General features: G+C 46.1%; 1 protein-coding gene across 1 annotated transcript in view; it reads right to left on the reverse strand.

The window, feature by feature from the left end:
• Positions 1-4,430, reverse strand: part of FBXO32 (F-box protein 32) — a 39,423-nt gene extending 34,993 nt beyond the window's left edge. Inside the window, exon 1 of the mRNA XM_075352896.1 lies at positions 4,212-4,430. Within this exon, the coding sequence (XP_075209011.1) occupies positions 4,212-4,324 (113 nt within the window). The 5' untranslated portion in view covers positions 4,325-4,430. The remainder of the gene's footprint in view (positions 1-4,211) is intronic.
• Positions 4,431-20,294: the final 15,864 nt, after the last annotated feature.

Genomic DNA, 20,294 nt, shown 5'->3' on the forward strand with positions numbered 1-20,294 from the left:
CTACTAGATTTTTTCTTTCTAATCGGAAAATTTGTGTTTTTCTGGCATTTCATAAGTTTTTGCAACTTTCTCCAGAGCTTAGCAGAGAAGTGGTCGTGCAGGACCTGTAGTGATGTCACGACTATGTGACCATAATGGGTGGAGCTCAGCAAAGGAGAAGTGGTGGTGCAGGACCTGTAGTGATGTCACGACTATGTGACCATAATGGGTGGAGCTCAGCAAAGGAGAAGTGGTGGAGCAGGACCTGTAGTGATGTCACGACAATGTGACCATAATGGGTGGAGCTCAGCAAAGGAGAAGTGGTGGTGCAGGACCTGTAGTGATGTCACGACTATGTGACCATAATGGGTGGAGCTCAGCAAAGGAGAAGTGGTGGTGCAGGACCTGTAGTGATGTCACGACTATGTGACCATAATGGGTGAAGCTCAGCAGAGGAGAAGTGGTGGTGCAGGACCTGTAGTGATGTCACGACTATGTGACCATAATGGGTGGAGCTCAGCAAAGGAGAAGTGGTGGTGCAGGACCTGTAGTGATGTCACGACTATGTGACCATAATGGGTGGAGCTCAGCAGAGGAGAAGTGGTGGTGCAGGACCTGTAGTGATTTCACGACTATGTGACCATAATGGGTGGAGCTCAGCAGAGGAGAAGTGGTGGTGCAGGACCTGTAGTGATGTCACGACTATGTGACCATAATGGGTGAAGCTCAGCAAAGGAGAAGTGGTGGTGCAGGACCTGTAGTGATGTCACGACTATGTGACCATAATGGGTGGAGCTCAGCAAAGGAGAAGTGGTGGTGCAGGACCTGTAGTGATGTCACGACCATGTGACCATAATGGGTGGAGCTCAGCAAAGGAGTAGTGGTGGTGCAGGACCTGTAGTGATGTCACAACTATGTGACCATAATGGGTGGAGCTCAGCAGAGGAGAAGTGTTGTGCAGGATCTGTGGTCATGTCACGACTATGTGACCATAATGGGTGGAGCTCAGCAAAGGAGTAGTGGTGGTGCAGGACCTGTAGTGATGTCACAACTATGTGACCATAATGGGTGGAGCTCAGCAGAGGAGAAGTGTTGTGCAGGATCTGTGGTCATGTCACGACTATGTGACCATAATGGGTGGAGCTCAGCAAAGGAGAAGTGGTGGTGCAGGACCTGTAGTGATGTCACGACTATGTGACCATAATGCGTGGAGCTCAGCAAAGGAGTAGTGGTGGTGCAGGACCTGTAGTGATGTCACAACTATGTGACCATAATGGGTGGAGCTCAGCAGAAGAGAAGTGGTGGTGCAGGATCTGTGGTCATGTCACGACTATGTGACCATAATGGGTGGAGCTCAGCAAAGGAGAAGTGGTGGTGCAGGACCTGTAGTGATGTCACGACTATGTGACCATAATGGGTGGAGCTCAGCAAAGGAGAAGTGGTGGTGCAGGACCTGTAGTGATGTCACGACTATGTGACCATAATGGGTGGAGCTCAGCAAAGGAGAAGTGGTGGTGCAGGACCTGTAGTGATGTCACGACTATGTGACCATAATGGGTGGAGCTCAGCAAAGGAGAAGTGGTGGTGCAGGACCTGTAGTGATGTCACGACTATGTGACCATAATGGGTGGAGCTCAGCAAAGGAGAAGTGGTGGTGCAGGACCTGTAGTGATGTCACGACCATGTGACCATAATGGGTGGAGCTCAGCAGAGGAGAAGTGGTGGTGCAGGACCTGTAGTGATGTCACGACTATGTGACCATAATGGGTGGAGCTCAGCAGAGGAGAAGTGGTGGTGCAGGACCTGTAGTGATGTCATGACCATGTGACTGTAATGGGCAGAACTCAGCAGAGAAGTTTGGGTGGGACGTGACTAAAGTTAAAAAAAGGAGAATCGTGCCTAAACTTGAGTGACAGTGACTGAACCCAACAAAAGCTTCACCCCTATGACTGAATCCTAAGGTCTGCCCTGCATTCACCTACGCATATAAAGTAATTTTTTAACATAAATACATGGAATTTGTTTTGTTTTTAAAGGCATGTTAGTGATACACATTACATCATTTAGAACACATTGAGGCCGGTTTAGTATCGGAAAACGACATGAAAGGTTCTCTTTAACAACTGAGGTTTTACTACAATTGTATCCAGTCCAGGCAATCCTCTGTGAGATAAACAGTCTGGACTCCACTTAACCTGCGCTGATACAGTGTAACGAACAAGAGACAGATTTGTTCTAAAAACGTTCTTATAAAGAATCATTGTACCTTTCACCTGAGTTTTCTTTATCAAACACTGAATATATTAGAGAATGGTAACCTAAGTAATTTCTTGATTTCAAGAACTTGCAAATGTAGACCAGGCAGTAATAGAAGAAGAAAGATGATGCAGCCTCAAAGTAGATATGTAAAACTAATAGTTTATTCCAAATATTTAAAACATATATGACACACTGTTAAAGGGATTGTCTAGAATTGGAAAAACAAGCCTGCTTTATTTAAAAAAAAAAAAAAATAAAAAAAACAAAAAAAAACAAAAAAAAAAAACAGCGCCACTTCTGACTAGTGGTCGTTTTTGGTATTGCAGCTCCACTCAATTTTCTTCAATGGGACTGAATTGCAAAACAAGACACAATCCACTATTAAGAAGGAAGGAGGGTGCTGATTTTGAAGGAAAGCAGACATCTTTTTCTAATTCTGGACACCCCCTTTACTTACTAATGAATCATAATGTGTTTTTAGGACATTGGGGGAAATTGTAACATTTATAAGGGTTTTGTTATATATTGCACAGGGTCCCCATCTCTGGGTCCTGCACCTATCAGGAGGACATCATCATATTGAATGTGAGCTATAGGTTTTTTAGTAAAATTGTTGTTTGTAAATATGATATACCTTGGATTAAGAGTAACTTGGTTTGAGAGCATTTTATAAGACAAGCAAAGCTTTTTACAAATTTGTAACTTGGTTTAAGAGCAATGATTTGCAATAAGAGCAAATCCTCACCGTGCACACGTCCGGTTCTGTCCTTTCACCACACTCTGACCCGCTCTGGGGGTAATTTTCTGTACATATGTACTGTATACTGTACATACAGTATATACTATATAGCATTTCTATCAATTTGCATTTATGGATACAGTATTGTACTTTCTTTCTGCTAACCAGTGCAGCACATTACTTGTACCTCCCGCACACCAACAATTATATAAGCTAAAGTGTAGTTTAATTTGTTTTATGCTTTTTCCTGTACAGTATTCTGTATCAGTATACTGTAATAATTATATATGAATACAGGACATTATTTTGTATTACTGTAATAAGTTTGTATAAATGCAGTAAATATTTTTGGGTTGTGGAACAAATTGTCTGCATTTCAATTATTTCCTATGGGAAAATTCGCTTTGATATAAGAGTAACTTGGTTTAAGAGCAAACTCCCGGAACCAATTATGCTCATAATCCAAGGTTCCACTGTATATTAATACGTATATTCACATTTGCAGTGATAACATTTGCACGCAGCACTCTATACAGCGTATACCAGGGTGACGACAGCTGCCAACCCTTCTGGGCAATGTCACCCTGCTGGTGAGGTGCCAGGAATGCTGTTGATGATCGCTCCGTTGCCTCCTACAGGGCAGACGAGGACATTGCAGGTCACATGCTTTTCGGAAGGGAAACAAAAACAACCCATGGCTGAGATCACAGCGAAGAAACAGATCTCTTGGAAGGCTCCATCAGCCAAGTCACCGTTTACATTGCCTTAATATAGATCAGCCTGACACGGGAAGCCGGCCCCCGGCCGAGGATGCTGAGACTTGTAGTGAATGCTGCTATACCCGCACTGATACGACGTAGCTGCATTGCACCAAACGGAAACATCGTTATCTCGTCTCTACAACCTGTGGCTCGCGAAACATGACAGCGCTATATAAGCAATGCATAATAAAGAAATAAAAACTACAACTCCCAGCAAGTCCTGGAGTTGTATTGCTACGTTAACAGGATCTGATATTTCCCTAGTTTTTTTGCTTGGGAACACAATGCAGAGATTAATTGTTTACATAATAGAATATAATCATAGAATCATAGAATGGTAGAGTTGGTAGAAGTGTGTTCAGATGTAGCAGAGCCGTGCGTGTTTACGCACTAACAATGTAGCTCTGGATAACGAATCTGGCTCTGCTACGTCAACGAACTGGATTTTTCTACATAGTTTGGATTATACTGACCTGGTAATGTCACCGACTAAGTTACTATGTTCCTCCAAGAACCTTTTCCAGCCATCCTCAGTCTTCACCCAGTTCTGGCCGGGAGACCTCCAATCCTGTCCTAGGAAAGGCATGGTCCTTTGTGATGTGAGCTATTGTCCTGGGTATCAGCTGTTTTTGTTGCGCCTCTGTGTGCTGTGTTCTCTCTCTGCTGTTCCCAGCTTGTTCTATGCTATTTATAGTCGTGGCTTTGTTGCCGGAAGTCTTAGGCCCGGCCTCCGACGCTGACATGTGGCTTTGTTTATACCTCATCTTTGTTATTGCAAAATTGGAAATTCAATCGCCAGGCTGCGTCCAGAGAGCGACAGCTGCAGCCCCGTCGCACCAGCAGCCCCTTCCCAGTTTTCCGCAGGTGAAGCCCGTATTTTCCCCTAATTCTGGGGAACTGAAACATTAACCCTTGTACAGTTGACTCGCCTTGTAAACAGGATCATAATCACAGGGTCACATGTGCAGCTGCGAGGACGGTTGTTTGGAGGACGTATTGCAACAAGGAGGTTATTAGAGGATGAAAATGAGCAGAATGCAATGTATACAGGCAGGTGTGGAAAAATGCTTCAAACTAAAGGGGGCTTTACACGCAGCGATATCGCTAGCGAGCATACCCGCACCCGTCGTTTGTGCGTCACGGACAAATCGCACAATATTGTTAGGAGCCGTCACACTACTTACCTGCCTAGCGACGTCGCTGTGGCCGGCGAACCACCTCCTTTCTAAGGGGGCGGTTTGTGCGGCATCACAGCGGCGTCACTAAGCGGCCGCCCAATAGAAGCGGAGGGGCGGAGATGAGCGGCCGTAACATCCCGCCCATCTCCTTCCTCATTGCCGGCGGCCGCAGGTAAGCTGTAGTTCATCGTTCCCGGGGTGTCACACGTAGCGATGTGTGCTGCCTCGGGAACGACAAACAACCTGCGTCCTGCAACAATCAACGATTTTTTGAAAATGAGTGACGTGTCAACAATGGACGATTTGGTGAGTATTTTCCATCGTTAACGGCCGCTCGTTGGTGTCACACGCAACGACGTCACTAACGATGCCGGATGTGCGTCACGGAATCCGTGACCCCGGCGATATATCGTTAGATACGTCATTGCGTGTAACGGGGCCTTAAGAATGCTTTCCAAAATAGAAGTGTTAATGGTTTATTTTTTATCAATTCATAAAATGCAAAGTGAATGAAGAAAAGAGAAATCTAAATCTCATTAGTATTTGGTGACAGCTCTGCGTCTTCATCAATTCTTCTAGGTTATATATACAATTTTTTTAATGGAACTCAGCAAGAGGTTGTTCCAAACATCTTGGAAAAGTAACCCCTGATCTTCTGTGTATGAGGCTTGTGCGGATACTTCTGTCTCTTCATGTGATCTTAGACAGACAAATGGTGTGATATCAGGGCTCTGTGGGGCCGGTGCCACGGCTCTGACAGAGAGGGCATGACTGGAGGGGAGCCCCTGTGCTCGCCCACAGACTAAGCGTACCCTAGGCTTTCCCTCAACCAAGAGGTACGCTTGAAGGTAGTGAGGTCTGAGCCCCCAGCATCTCCCTATTTCCAGTCCTTGGCCCTGATGGTAAGACCCCCTCCACAGCACACCACCCAAGGAAACGGGCCAGGAAAGAAGTAAAAAACCCCACCGACAAATACAGACAGGGGTAACAACAAAACTCACCCACACCTACAACGAGCATCGGACTGGCTACCAGGGGAATCTCCAGTAATGCCAGGCCTGGATTCAGTTACCTGCATTGCACTCCGGAGCTCTCCCCTGCAGCCTGGACTGATCTCAGAGTTTGCAGAACTGAGTCGCGAGCGCCGAGTGATTGATTCCCCAGCGATTGTGGTTCAGTTCATGACAGCTGCGAACAGGCCGGGCTGATCTCCGGAGTTCAGGTGAGAACACCAGAGATCACCCAGGCCTGTCTGCAGCTGTCATGAACTGAACCGCAATCACCGGGGAATCAATCACTCGGCGCTCGCGGCACAGTCTAGGCTGCAGTCTGGAGCTCAGGTGAGAGTTCCGGAGTGCAATGCAGGTAACTGAATCCAGGCCTGGCATTACTGGAGATTTCTCCGGTAGCCAGTCCGACGCTGCCTATAACAAACACCAGAGGACAGAAAAAGGTGTAACTAAGGAAAGGCGAAAGTAACAACTGGCTACTTTCACACACCAAAGCAGCAGACAGCAGCCTTGTAAACCTTGCAGCAACCACAACAGCCTCCTCACAGCTCCAGGCCTAGCTCCAGAATGAACTGAATAACTGGAACCTTCTAAAGGGAGCAGAGGGCTTTTACCCAGGCCGGAAGTTGTCATCAGAGAAAACACCTGAACAGAGTTAATGAGCTTGCTGCTGGCAAGGAGAACTGATATTAACCCTGCGACTGCCAAAAGAAAAACACATGTTTAATGTGTATGGCTTCATATGATAAATGAGACTCCAAACCTGAGCCTGTCACTAATCTCAAAAAGAGAAGACCGTCACAGCTGGATCATCACCTCCAGGACACCTCGTTCTTAATGACATTGGCTGGATGTTTGGGGTTATTCTCTGCCTGCAGAATACATTTGGAGACAATCAGACCCCTCCCTGATGGTATTACATGATGGATAAGTAATTTTTTGAATTTCTCATCATAGAGTACATCAAGAAATGGGCAATGTTGGGGTACTTTGCACGCTGCGACATCGCTAGCCGATGATAGCGATGCTGAGCGCGATAGTACCCGCCCCTGTCGCAGATGCGATATCTTGTGATACCTGCCGTAGCGAACATTATCGCTACAGCAGCTTCACACGCACTTACCTGCTCTGCGACGTCGCTCTGGCCAGCGACCCGCCTCCTTCCTAAGGGGGCGGGTCGTGCGGCGTCACAGCGACGTCACATGGCAGGCGGCCAATAGAAGCGGAGGGGCGTAGATGAGCGGGAAGTAAACATCCCGCCCACCTCCTTCCTTCCGCATTGCCGGTGGAGGCAAGTAAGGAGATGTTCCTCGCTCCTGCGGCTTCATACACAGCGATGTGTGCTGCCGCAGGAACGAGGAACAACATCGTATCTCCTATTGGTGCGACATTACGGAAATGTCCGACGCTACACAGATCACCGATTTACGACGCTTTTGCGATCGTTTATCGGCGCATCTAGGCTTTACACGTTGCGACGTCGTTACCGGCACCAGAAGTGCGTCACTTTCGATTTGACCCCAACGATATCGCAGTAGCGATGTCGCAACGTGCAAAGTACCCCTAACATGAGCTCAGGACTGGCAGCACCAATTACTATTCTGTCATGCACTGGCTAGTGGGGCAAAATACACAAAATAGAGGGATTTCACCACGACAAACATGGGGTGTACTATAACAATGGTGAGCCCTGATGCTAGTGAGAAGGAAGATGGACACCTCATCCACTTACCTGCCGCTGTACCCTGCACTCCTAGCCAGTCCCCATACAGGTTCCTCACCTGCCCCACTGAGCAAGAACCTGAAGCCCCAAGTGACCCTGTAATAGTCCTGGCTAGTGAGTGGGCAGGTAAGGGACACTAGCCTCACTGCTGCACTAAAACAACACACCAGGCAAGGAAAACAGACAGGGAGAAACCACAATGATCAGCACCAAGACTGCAGCCACCAGAGCAACTTCAACACAGGGTTTCAGCAGCTCCTTCCACCTCTTGACCCAGCATCCAAATGGCAAAGAATAACCGGCACCCTCTGCTGGTAGCAGAGGGTATATAAAGGGACTGGGAGTTTTCTCAAACTGGAAACACCTGACCAGGATTCAGAAGCTGCTGGAAAGCAAACTGAGATTAACCCTATGACTGCCAAAAAAAAGGAAATCCATTTAATATTGAGAGTCTTGCATGGAAATAACTCTCAAGTCCAGACTCCTCAATCTGTCACTAGTGTCATAACGCAGAGGGACAGGCGTAACATATTCTGAGCAGTCTGACCAAAGTGGACTTTGTGTAAGAATTGTGGCCAAAAGCCATATCTAACCAAAGAAAACAGGGCCAAGAGACTCAACTATGCACAAAAATATAGGAACTGGGGTGAAAAAAAATGGCAGCAGGTCGCCTGGACTTGGGAGTCAAGGTTTTTAAAAAATATTTGTCGGTAGCATAAGGAAGTTTGTTCACTGAAGAGCAGCGGCACAATAATGAGGGTCTGCAGGAACACTGAGGGGTCCTCGGAATGTGGTGAAGATTAATGACATCCTTAATGGGAAGGTGTCATTAAAAAAAAAAAAAAATTCAATAACTGAAAAATATAAAGTATTAATGTTTTAATGTTTTGTTTCAATAATATTATTTGTTTTTAATTGAACAAAATATAAAAAAAAATTAAAAAGTTTGATATTTTCCACTGTTAAACACTAGGGGGAGCAGCTGCTGAAATCCTACAGAAATCCTACTGTAGAAATATCTCACATTACAGCTGCAGTAAAGTGGGCAGAGTCTGCTCTCCTGTGTGTGATGTCACCTCCCCTTCCTAATCTGGGTGTTTCCAAAAGGATAAGGGAGGATGAAGCTTAGGATCACAGTGCGGAGCCATTTTGTTGGTGACCACAAATGTCTAAAGTGTCACCAAGGACAGCAGGCAGTATCACACAGGATAGGATTACATACCCAGCTCAGGAGACAGTATCACACAGGATAGGATTAGATACACAGCTCAGGAGACAGTATCACACAGGATAGGATTAGATACACGGCTCAGCAGACAGGATCACACAGGACGGGAATAGATACACAGCTCAGCAGACAGTATCACACAGGAGAGGATTAGATACACGGTTCAGAAGACAGTATCACACAGGATAGGATTACATACACAGCTCAGGAGACAGTATCACACAGGATAGGATTACATACACAGCTCAGCAGACAGTGTTATTATTATTATTATTATTTATTATTATAGCGCCATTTATTCCATGGCGCTTTACAAGTGAATCACACAGAACAGGATTAGATACACAGCTCAGCAGGCAGTATCACACAGGATAGGATTAAATACACGGCTCAGCAGGCAGTATCACACAGGACAGGATTAGATACACAGCTCAGCAGACCGTACCACAGGACAGGATTAGATACACAGCTCAGCAGACCGTACCACAGGACAGGATTAGATACACAGCTCAGCAGACAGTATCACAGGATCGGATTAGATACACGACTCAGCAGGCAGTATCTAATCCTAATTAGAAATACAAGCAAAGTTCTGTATATTGTATAATCAGTGGAGAAGTGAAACGTTCCACAACTTTCTAATATACATTGCATTTCTTTTGAGGATCTCTGTTTGCTGTCAGTGAATGAAAACAGTCTTGTGTTCCTCTCTAAAGGCAGCAAACCTACACTACATGATGATTTGTTACAATATTGAGCTAAACAACCAGAACATTGATACATTGTACAGCTACTGCTGATCATTGTCATCTGGATACAATTGTAATCACCTCTCAGTAGATTGCTGGATCAGCTATGAACGGCTTTGACTGTGACAGGGGTGGACATATCATTGGGGCAAGGGGCCCAAGAGTTCGGGGGGCTCATTACCAACTCCATAGCATGATGAATTGTGCATATAGATGGATTCTTGGGCTGCGGAGGCCCCTATACTGTTCCTGCATAGGGCCCCTTTTCTCCCTGCAAATACAAACTAAAGTGTTCCCATTCACTACAAGCAGATTTATTTACAAATGGAGGCAACAAAACTGTACATCGCTGTCCTTTAGGCTATGTGCCCACGCTACAGGATTTACCGCGGATTTACCGCGGATTTTGCCGCGGATTTACCGCGGATTTGCCGAAAATCTGCAGCAGCAGCACTTCCAAGCCATTTCAATGGCATTTTGGAAATGCTGTGCCCATGCTGCGGATTTTTCCGCGGCGGATTTGCCGCGGATTTTGATCCGGAAAAATCTGCAGCATGTCAATTGTTTGGTGCAGATTTGGTGCGGATTTTTGGCTTTGAATGGGGAAAAAAAAAAAAATCCGCATCAAAATCCGCGGCAAATCCGCGGTAAATCCGCGGCAAATCTGCGGCAAATCCGCAGGTGCGGATTTGCCGCGAAAGTCGCGGATTTTCAGGCAAAAAAATCCGCAGGGACATTCTAGCGTGGGCACATAGCCTTATAGTTTGTTACAATTGTGAGCTAAACAACCAGGACCCCAGACTGATATATTGTGCGGCTGCGGCTGAGTATTGTCTATTGGATACAGTTGTGTCTACTTCTCATGCGATGACAGAACTCCCCATGCACAGATTGTGATCTTATTCCCTGACAGCAGACAGACATCTTAAAAATAGGGAAAAGTTAGAAAGTTGCAAAACTTTTCTTTCAGTCACTGATTAAGCTTTATTTAAAGGGAACCTGTCAGCAGAATTTTCGCTATTAAACTAAAATACTCCCCTTCTGCAGCTCCTGGGCTGCATTCTAGAAAGGTTCCTCTTGCTACTGGCCCCCCTTTCAGACCTAAATAACAACTTTATAAAATATTACCTTTTGCTATGGTAATGAGGTTTGCTGGCCCCGTGGACGGGCTGTATTTCGTCAGTTATCCCCCCTCCTGCCGCTGTTTGCCGTCCCCCAGTGTTCATTTACATAGATGAGGCCGCCGCCCTCATCTTCCTAGGTGCTCCTGAAGTCTCGCTCATGCGCAGTGACACTATTGCGGGACTGAGCAGTTTTCAAATCGCGAGCGCCGGTAATGTTATTGCGCAGGCGCGAGATTATGAGCGGCGCTGTGAATGTCATCACCAGCGTCATCCAAGTACCCGCCCATAATCTCGTGCCTGCGCAATAACATCACCGGCGCTCGCAATTTGAAAACTGCTCAGTTCTGCGATAGTGCCACTGCGCATGCGCGAGACTTCAGGAGCACCTAGGAAGATGAGGGCGGCGACCTCATCTATGTAAATGAACACTGGGGGACGGCGAACAGCGGCAGGAGGGGGGATAACAGACAAAATACAGCCCACCCATGGGGCCAGCAAACCTAATTTCCATAGCAAAAGGTAATATTTTATAAAGTTGTTATTTAGGTCTGAAAGGGGGGCCAGTAGCAAGATGAACCTTTATAGAATGCAGCCCAGGAGCTGCAGAAGGGGATTCTTTAAGTTTATAGCGATATTTCTGGTGACAGGTTCCCTTTAAACAGTGTCTGTCACTGGAGCGGACGCACCAGCCACACAGGGGCCCCATGAGGTAGGGGAGCACTTTCACCTCCAGAGCAGCAATCAACTTCTGCTGCACACTTATTAAAGGGGATGTTATTGGACTGTAAAGGGGCCCATATACTTTTCATGCACATGGGTCCTCTTCTGTCTGTGTCCACTTCTTGTCTGTCTCCTGCAGGAATTTTTATATTAACCCATTACTGCCCTAGTCCAACAAGGATGTGAACATTACCTTCCCCTTGCTCTGGATCTCTAGGGATTCTGACATTAATAGTGCATTTTAACTTCATGTAAAGTGACTTAAAAGACATTTTTCTTTTGTTCCTGAGCCTTTCCGTTCCCAAGATATGGTCCTACCCTCCATGCAGAAAAATCTAGTCTTATCCAAGTGGACATTTTTTGTTATTTTTGTGGTGGGCTTCTTCTTGAAAACTACACCTGTTTGGATAAAAAAAAGACTTGATTGGTATACAAAGAAGAAGGGGCCATATCTCAGGAATGGGAGAGATACAAGCTGTCACGTAACTAGTGTCCAGTTGGCCCCAGTGCCAAATCTGGACCTGCCCCTCCTCGCATGTTGGTCAGATGTATGGGCCCTTGTAGCGTTCTAAATCCTAAAAAGACATGTGTTCCCCCCTTCATTATGTAGTAATGTCCCTCTTCCTGGTAAATATGACAACCATCCTGGTATATATGTCCCCATCCTAGTTTATATGTCCACAGCCTGGAATATATGTCCCCATTCTGGACCCATCCCGGTATATATGTCTCCCATCCTTGGCTCCTTGCTTGTAAATATATCCTCTATTCTGATTTATATTCCCCATTCTGGTAAATATGTTCCCCACCTTGTTAAATATGTTCTCCATCCTTGTAAATATGTTTCCCATCCTGGTATATATGTCCTTATCCTGGGCCCCTTCCTGCTATATATAGTCCCTGTGCTATCTCTAATGCATGAACCAGCGCCCAAATATTATTCTTACCTTCCTTGGCTCCCATGTCACGCAGCGTCCTCTTCTTTAGCCGGCGCAGTGGCTGTCAGTAGACGTCGGTGTACCTGCTATGGCGTTGCATGATGTCACTGCCATGAACCCCAAGACACAGGTGTGCCAAAAACAGTTGTCGGCCTGTGTTTGGCCAGTGGCATGTACTGCAGTCCAGGGATGCGATGGGTCTCTGTGCCGCAATGCATTTCAGCTGGATGGTGTAGCTATGTGAGAGAATAGATTCCATTTTGTTTCTATAGTTTCCATCTTGTCCTATAGCTAATCATAGGGTTCAGCTAAGGGTACTTTCACACTTGCGTTTTTTTCCTTCAGTCGCAATCCGCCATTTTGGAAAACATCAGAATCCGTTAACGGATTCCGCTGCTTCCCATAGACTTGTATGGACGACGGATTGTGACTGATGGACCTGCATTGCTTCCGCTGGCCGACGCTGCGTTGCTTCCGCCGGGCGGAAGGAACGCAGCATGTAACATTTTTTGAGCAGCGGAATCCTTAGGATTTCGCTGCGCATGCTCTCTCTGGCTCCCTGCACACATAACCCGGGTACAGATCGGGTTACTAAGCAAAGCGCTTTGCTTAGTTACCTGATATTTACCGTGGCTACGTGTGCAAGGAGCCAGTGCCAGTGGGCGGGACCAGGTGGATGGAGAACACCCACCTAGGGGTCCTGAGGTGCTAGGGGTGGGATCAAGTCAGAGCAGTTCTGGACAGGGAAAGTGACAGTCGTGTTGTGCTGAGCAGTCAGTGAAGTGTAGTCAGGGGTCGGAGCCCCTTGGCTACAGCAGCACCTGCAAAGGACTAGGTGGCAGACGGCGGTCCATGTCTAGCAGGAGAAAGGAAAGACAGCTGCCGGAGATCCGAGGAGGACCGGGACAGGGTAAGAGCCCGCTGGTACCGACACCGGAGAACCAACCCAGGAACCGTGCACAGAGGGGGTACTTGGATTCTGAAGCCAGGACCGGAACCAACGGCCTAGCTAATTAACCAATTGAGGGCAGGAATATAGGTCCTGTCCCAACCAAAGTCCCAAAAGCAGACAACAGCCCACAGCGGGGGATAGGGCATCCGCCAGGGCCCGGTAGATCCCAAGGGCCTGCGTCAGCGTGCAAAGCTCCTCAGGTACACAACAAGCTGGGAGCGGATTTCTCCCGTTCCACAAGGGGTTAAATCAACACAAGAGAAACACACAGTGCAGGAGGAAGGGCCCCTGCCCTGTGAGCCCGGGTGTGGACCAGCACACCCCTCCAGAAGGCTCCCGGCATTCAGCTTTGGTTTACAATACAGACTCTGTGTTTACTGACCATCCACATCAGTACAGCCTCATCCAGCACCACGACTACCAACTGTAAGTTTCCTACTTCCTGCCTCTTAAAGACTGCTCCATGGAATTCCACACAATACCTGGGCCCCGGGACTACACCCCCCCCACCCGTGGAGGGGATCCCACTTGCTGCCCTGCTCCATCAGCCCCGGGCGCCCCCATAACCAGGCAGTGGCGGTGTCACCATCCCTCACCGCAACCCACGGGTGACGTCACAGACAATCTCCCTTGTAAATAACCCCTTTTCACTCGTGGACAACGGACGGCTGCGCGAGCCTCGGATCCGGCTACCACTCGAGCCACTGCCCAGATCTGAGTACCTCGAGCGGCCCCCCGGTTGTGATCTGTCCCCCGTCCGCGACAAATACATCTATTAATAAAGGAGAAGTCTTTGAGTATACCATACTAAGTTTGTGCTGTATTGACTTCCCAAGCGCTCGTGAAACAAATCTTATTAATTTGGAGTTCCAGAGGCATAGAAGGAGCATATTTTGCTCACAGCTATTGCCATTTAATGATTAAATATTGCCAGGCTATGTCATCCCTTTACATGTGGACGGGTCTGACCTCTCTGATCTGCATAGATTTTCAGATTGAGATATATGCCAACATATTATAGGACGGGAACAGCACTTAAAACCTTTTACTGATCAGTGACCAGTTCTAAATGACTGGAAAATAATGACATCTTATATGTAAAAAGAGGAAGTGGTGTGTTCCATGACATGTTGGCGACCGATAAATTATAAGTTCAACTTATGGTAATTATCACTGTGACTAACCCATGAATTGCCTCATGTGAGGGGAAGCTGAGGAGCGTTGTCACATAGAAATGTCTCAGTAAATTGTCAGTGTCTCTCATCTCTGCATATCAACTTCTTAAAGGAAATCTGTCACCAGGTTTTTGCTATTTAAATTGTGAATAACATAATGTAGATGTTGAGATCCTCATTCCAGCACGGTGTCACTTACTAGGCTGTGTGCTGCAGTGCAGGTTCAATATAATTAGTGTTTTATCAGCAGGAGGTTATCAATGCAGGACTGGGTGTCCTGTGCCAGACTGTCCATCTAATCTGTATTACCTAACCCCCCCCTTCCCCCTGGAGGCAGGAGCGGTGGTGGAATAGGGCGATGCAGATATGGCTGCGGGCGCTGTGCTGGAGCTGTGGGCGATGTGCTGGAGCTACGCTGTGCTGGGGCTGCAGGCCGATGGTGCTGTGCTAAGCTGGGGCTGCAGGCGCCATCCTGAAAATGTCTGCAAAGTGGACTTAAAATAATGATGTCCGGAGTTGGCGCGTGCGCAGATGGAGCTCTCGACTCAAGATTTCACCTGCACGCGCCTGCTTCGGCCCATTTATTTCCCACCAGCGAACTTAAGGAAAATGGAGCCCAGAGGTGGCACGTGCACAGATGAGATCTTGAGCTAAGAGTGCCATCTGCGCATGCGCCGACTCCGGGCCCCTCAGCCCCAGAACAGCACAGGGCCTTTGGCCTGCAGCCTCACCACAGCACAGCTACAGCACATCGCCCGCAGTCCCAGCACAGCGCTCGTAGCACCAACACAGCAAAGCGCCCTCTACCCGTAGCCCCAGCACAGCGCAGCTCTAGCACAGCACCCACGGCATTGCTCCTACGACCCCTCTCCACCATCCCCGATAAGCAACATTTGGATTATAAGACGCACCCCTCATTTTCCTCCCAAAGTCCATCTTATAATTTAAAAAATACGGTATTTCCTTAGCAGTAATGCATGTCCAAACTCCTATAGCCAGTGTTTTGCATACTTTACCGTCTCAGACGCCAGCTGTATATTTGTTAAAGTATATTCATGTTTGGTTTGCATCTGTTCACATTTGTCTGTTACGAAGTGCCATCAGTTTTCTTATTTTAGATTATGGGGTCATACCTTCTGACTGAGCACTCCTTCCAATCAACTTAAAGGGAACCTGCCAGGTGTAATATGCACCCAGAACCACAAACAGTTCTGGGTGCACATTGCTAATCCCTGCCTAACTGTCCCAGCCTATAGTAGCACAGATAAAGGGATCATTAGAAAAGGTATTTCTAAATAACCCATATGATATGCTAATGAGGCCAACGACTAATCGCAAGGGTGTTAGTTCCCTTGGCTAGTCGGCCCCCTTAGCATGTTAGTATGCTCCCGTGGGCGTGCTAACATGCCAATGGATGCGCAGCGTCAGAGGATGGTCGCGCTCACCTCTCTGCTGCCACCGCGTCTAAGTTCTGGATTTTGACTCAGTACGCATGATGTGTCTCAATTTTTACATGTATTTTCTTAGCAGTAATGTATGTCCAAATTCCTGTACTCATTGTTTGCATACCTTAGTGTCTCAGAGTGCAGCTGTATATTTGTTAGAGTATATTTCATTTTCAATTTGCACCTGCTCACATTTGTCTGTTAGGAAGTGCCATCAGTTTTCTTATTTTAGATTATAGGGTCTTACCTTCTGACTGAGCACTCCTAATCAACTTAAGGTGCTTTTTAATTTCCCATTAGCAGCTTCCTGCCCACCCATAAAATTGTAGGCTGTTCAGCCCAAGTAAAGGCATTTAGGTAGGGACTCCGCAAAGGGTAATACGCCTTGATGCTGGCTGCTAGGCTCACATAAAACTGGCTTTTATTTATTTGCTAAGTCTCAATTTCTTTATCGTTCCTATGGGAGACCCAGACATTGGGTGTATAGCTTCTGCCTCCGGAGGACACACAAAGTACTACACTAAAAAGTGTAGCTCCTCCCTCTGAGCATATACACCCCCTGGATAACCAGATCTAGCCAGTTCATTGCTTTGTTGCTGAGACGCAGGGTTCCAAGTCCCTGGGGATGAGTGCTCCGTCCGGCAGGATCCTGAAGGGCTGCGGATGGAGACCGGTCTCCTGCAAAGCAAGGAGAACCGTGCTGGCTCCCACTTCAAGCCAGAGCCTGAGGGATGGTGAAGGAGCGCGGCATGTAAGGCTCCAGCCTTGGAATCAACCTTAACAACACCGCCGACACAGTGGGGTGAGAAGGGACATGCCGGGAGTCCAGGGTTGGACCCGCTTTTCTTCAAAAACTTTCCAAAATGAAAAATCAGATGAGAATGCATGTGTGGATGTATGCCTTCTGAACACAAAGCAATGAACTGGCTAGATCTGGTTATCCAGGGGGTGTATATGCTCAGAGGGAGGAGCTACACTTTTTAGTGTAGTACTTTGTGTGTCCTCCGGAGGCAGAAGCTATACACCCAATGTCTGGGTCTCCCAATACGGAACTATAAGAAAAAGAATTTACGGTAAGTAAACAAAATTCTCTTTTTTTACATTTATTTACTTAGCAGTAATGCATGTCCAAATTCCTATATTCAGTATTTGCATATCTTAGAATCTCAGAGTGCAGCTGTATATTTGTTATAGTATATTTCATGTTTGGTTCGCACCTGTTCACATTTGTCTGTTAGAAAGTACCGTTACTTTTCTTATTTTAGATTATAGGGTCATGCCTGCTGACTGTGCCCTGCTTCACACCAGCTTAAGGTGCTTTTTAATTTCCTTTTTGCAGATTTCTGTCTGCCCATAAAATTGTATGTTGTTCAGCCCAGGTTGATACATTTAGGTAGAGACCCAGCAAAGAGAGATACGCCTTAACGCTGGCTGCTGGGCTCACATAAAACTGGCCTTTTTCATTTGCCAAGTGTCTCAATTTTTACATTTATTTCCTTAGCAGTAATGCATGTCCAAATTCCCATAGTCAATGTTTGCATACCTTAGTATCTGTATATTTGTTAGAGTATAACCACCAGTATGGCTGTCACCAAGCAGCCAAATAACATTTAATTTTCTCCCCTTAGCCACTGCTTCATTAAACTGGCTACAAAGCAATGAAATGATAATTACCTGCAGATTAACCCTAAACCTACAGATAAATTGCAATTTTTTTATGTGACACATTCTCTTTAATATTATGGGGACAATGTTGACATTACTACAATGGGGAGACTGTGACTATTTCTATAATAGGTCACTGTGGACATTTCTCTTATGGGGGTACTATGAGAATTGATGTTATGGGTCTCTGCTCTGTATATATTTCTGTAAAGGGAGCATTGTGACTATTTATGCTATCGGGCATTTTGTCTTTTACTATTTTGGGGGCACTGTGACTATTTCTATTATAGGTCACTATAGCTATTGATGTTATAGGGGCACTGTGGACACTTCTCTTATGGGGGTACTATGAGAATTGCTGTTATGGGGCTCTGCTCTGTATATATTTCTGTAAAGGGAGCATTGTGACTATTTATGCTATCGGGCATTTTGTCTTTTACTATTTTGGGGGCACTGTGACTATTTCTATTATAGGTCACTTTAGCTATTGATGTTATAGGGGCACTGTGGACATTTCTCTTATGGAGGTACTATGAGAATTGCTGTTATGGGGCTCTGCTCTGTATATATTTCTGTAAAGGGAGCATTGTGACTATTTATGTTATCGGGCATTTTGTCTTTTACTATTTTGGGGGCACTGTGACTATTTCTATTATAGGTCACTGTAGCTATTGAAGTTACAGGGGCACTGTGTACATTTCTCTTATGGGGGTACTATGAGAATTGCTGCTATGGGGCTCTGCTCTGTATATTTTTCTGTAAAGGGAGCATTGTGACTATTTATGCTATGGGGCATTTTGTCTTTTACTATTTTGGGGGCACTGTGACTATTTCTATTATAGGTCACTGTAGCTATTGATGTTATAGGGGCACTGTGGACATTTCTCTTATGGGGGTGCTATGAGAATTTTTTTTATGGGGTTCTGCTCTGTATATATTTCTGTAAAGGGAGCATTGTGACTATTTATGCTATGGGGCATTTTGTCTGTTACTATTTTGGGGGCACTCTGGCTATTTCTGTTTTGTCATTATATATTTAGCCAAAAACAACAACAAATCAGGATTACATTTCCTTTGAAGAAGATTTTTTAAAAATTTTTTTGTATGGAATTGTAGTTCCATTTTTTGCAGGGGGTTCAAAATAAAGGGAAATCTATATAAATGGTGCTAGTCTGCAATACCACAGAAAGCCTGTATACAGGGGGGCGCTGTTTGGGGTCAAAAGATTTTTTTTTGAGCTCGGTGCAGTTGCTTCTACTTATCAGTGACACCATCGGCCGCTCACACAGTAAATTCATGAATGACAGTGACACGCACTGTTTTAATCACCGGCTAACCAGCTGATGGTACTGTCATTGTGCCAGATTCGGACAAGAAAGCATTACAGGCTCAGATTAATGAGTTTTAGTTAAAAGCAGATTGAATAGAAGTTTTGCACCGTGTTCTCGACCACAGGGTCACATGAGAGCGCTCTTCTTACAATCACATTAGGGCAGCCAAAATAAGTTCTGCACAGTCACCAGGGCACTGCTGTGGAGTAATGCAAATCAACGAAATGGAAACACATGTGGGAGTGGATGCCAAGGCTGAAAATAGTTTCCAGGGACACTTTGCCGCTGAGCTGGAGCATGTGAGCCCATCACACATCCTACTGCCCCTGTAGACCTTCATAATGGCAACCAACTGGAGTTATTGTGAATGTTAACACTTATACACTATTTCTTTTTTAATCTAAAAGTAAAAAAATCCATGCCAATTTCATGATTTTTTTTTAATGCCTACAGTCACCAGTAGAGGGAACCCAAGAGCGACTGCCCACTGTAGAATAAAAATAACACAACTGTATGCAGTAAGCGCCCCCTTGTGGTGGCTGCAGGCAATCAAAATAATATGTTTTACTATATATATATTCAGACAATATGACCTTAAAAATGTTACTTGTGTACTTTTCTCACAAAATACATTAAATACACTGTAATATATTTTGTTTTATGTAAAAATCCCCATAAATGGAACTTGCCGCCAGATTTGTCGTTTATAAGCTGCGGTCACCACCGGTGAGTCCTTATATACAGCATTCTAGAATACAGTATATAAATGCCTTGGCAGCTCTGTATAATGTAAAAAAAACCTCTTTATTATACTCACCTAGGGGGCGGTCTGGTCCGATAGGCGTCCCTGCTCATGCGTTCATTACCTCCTCTCTCCGGCGTGGCGCCTCCTCTCTACAGCGATCTCCGTCCTCCTTCTTTTGAGCCCCGTGTGGATGATGTGTCCTATGTCATCCACACAGGCCGGCATTGTGGTCCTGCGCAGGCGCACTGCTCTCTGCCCTACTAAGGGCAGCTCATAGTACTATAATGCGCAGGCGCGAGGAAAGGTCAAAAACTACAATACTTTAATCTGCCCTCACCTGGGCAGATCATAGTGTGCCTAAGGCCAGTATCACACATCCTTCTTTTTGCCAGTTTCGTGGATTCGGCGCGCTCCTGTACAGTGAATACAGTACAATGACAGCGCTGTAACTTCCGGGTCACATGCGCCGGTCACATGACAGCACGTGACTGGCGCTTGTTGCGCTGTCATTGTACTGTATTCACTGTACGGGAGCGCGCCGGATCCGCGAAACCGGCAAAAAGAAGGATGTGT

Source organism: Anomaloglossus baeobatrachus, chromosome 6 (assembly GCF_048569485.1).
Source record: "Anomaloglossus baeobatrachus isolate aAnoBae1 chromosome 6, aAnoBae1.hap1, whole genome shotgun sequence".
Classification (NCBI taxonomy): Eukaryota; Metazoa; Chordata; class Amphibia; order Anura; family Aromobatidae; genus Anomaloglossus; species Anomaloglossus baeobatrachus.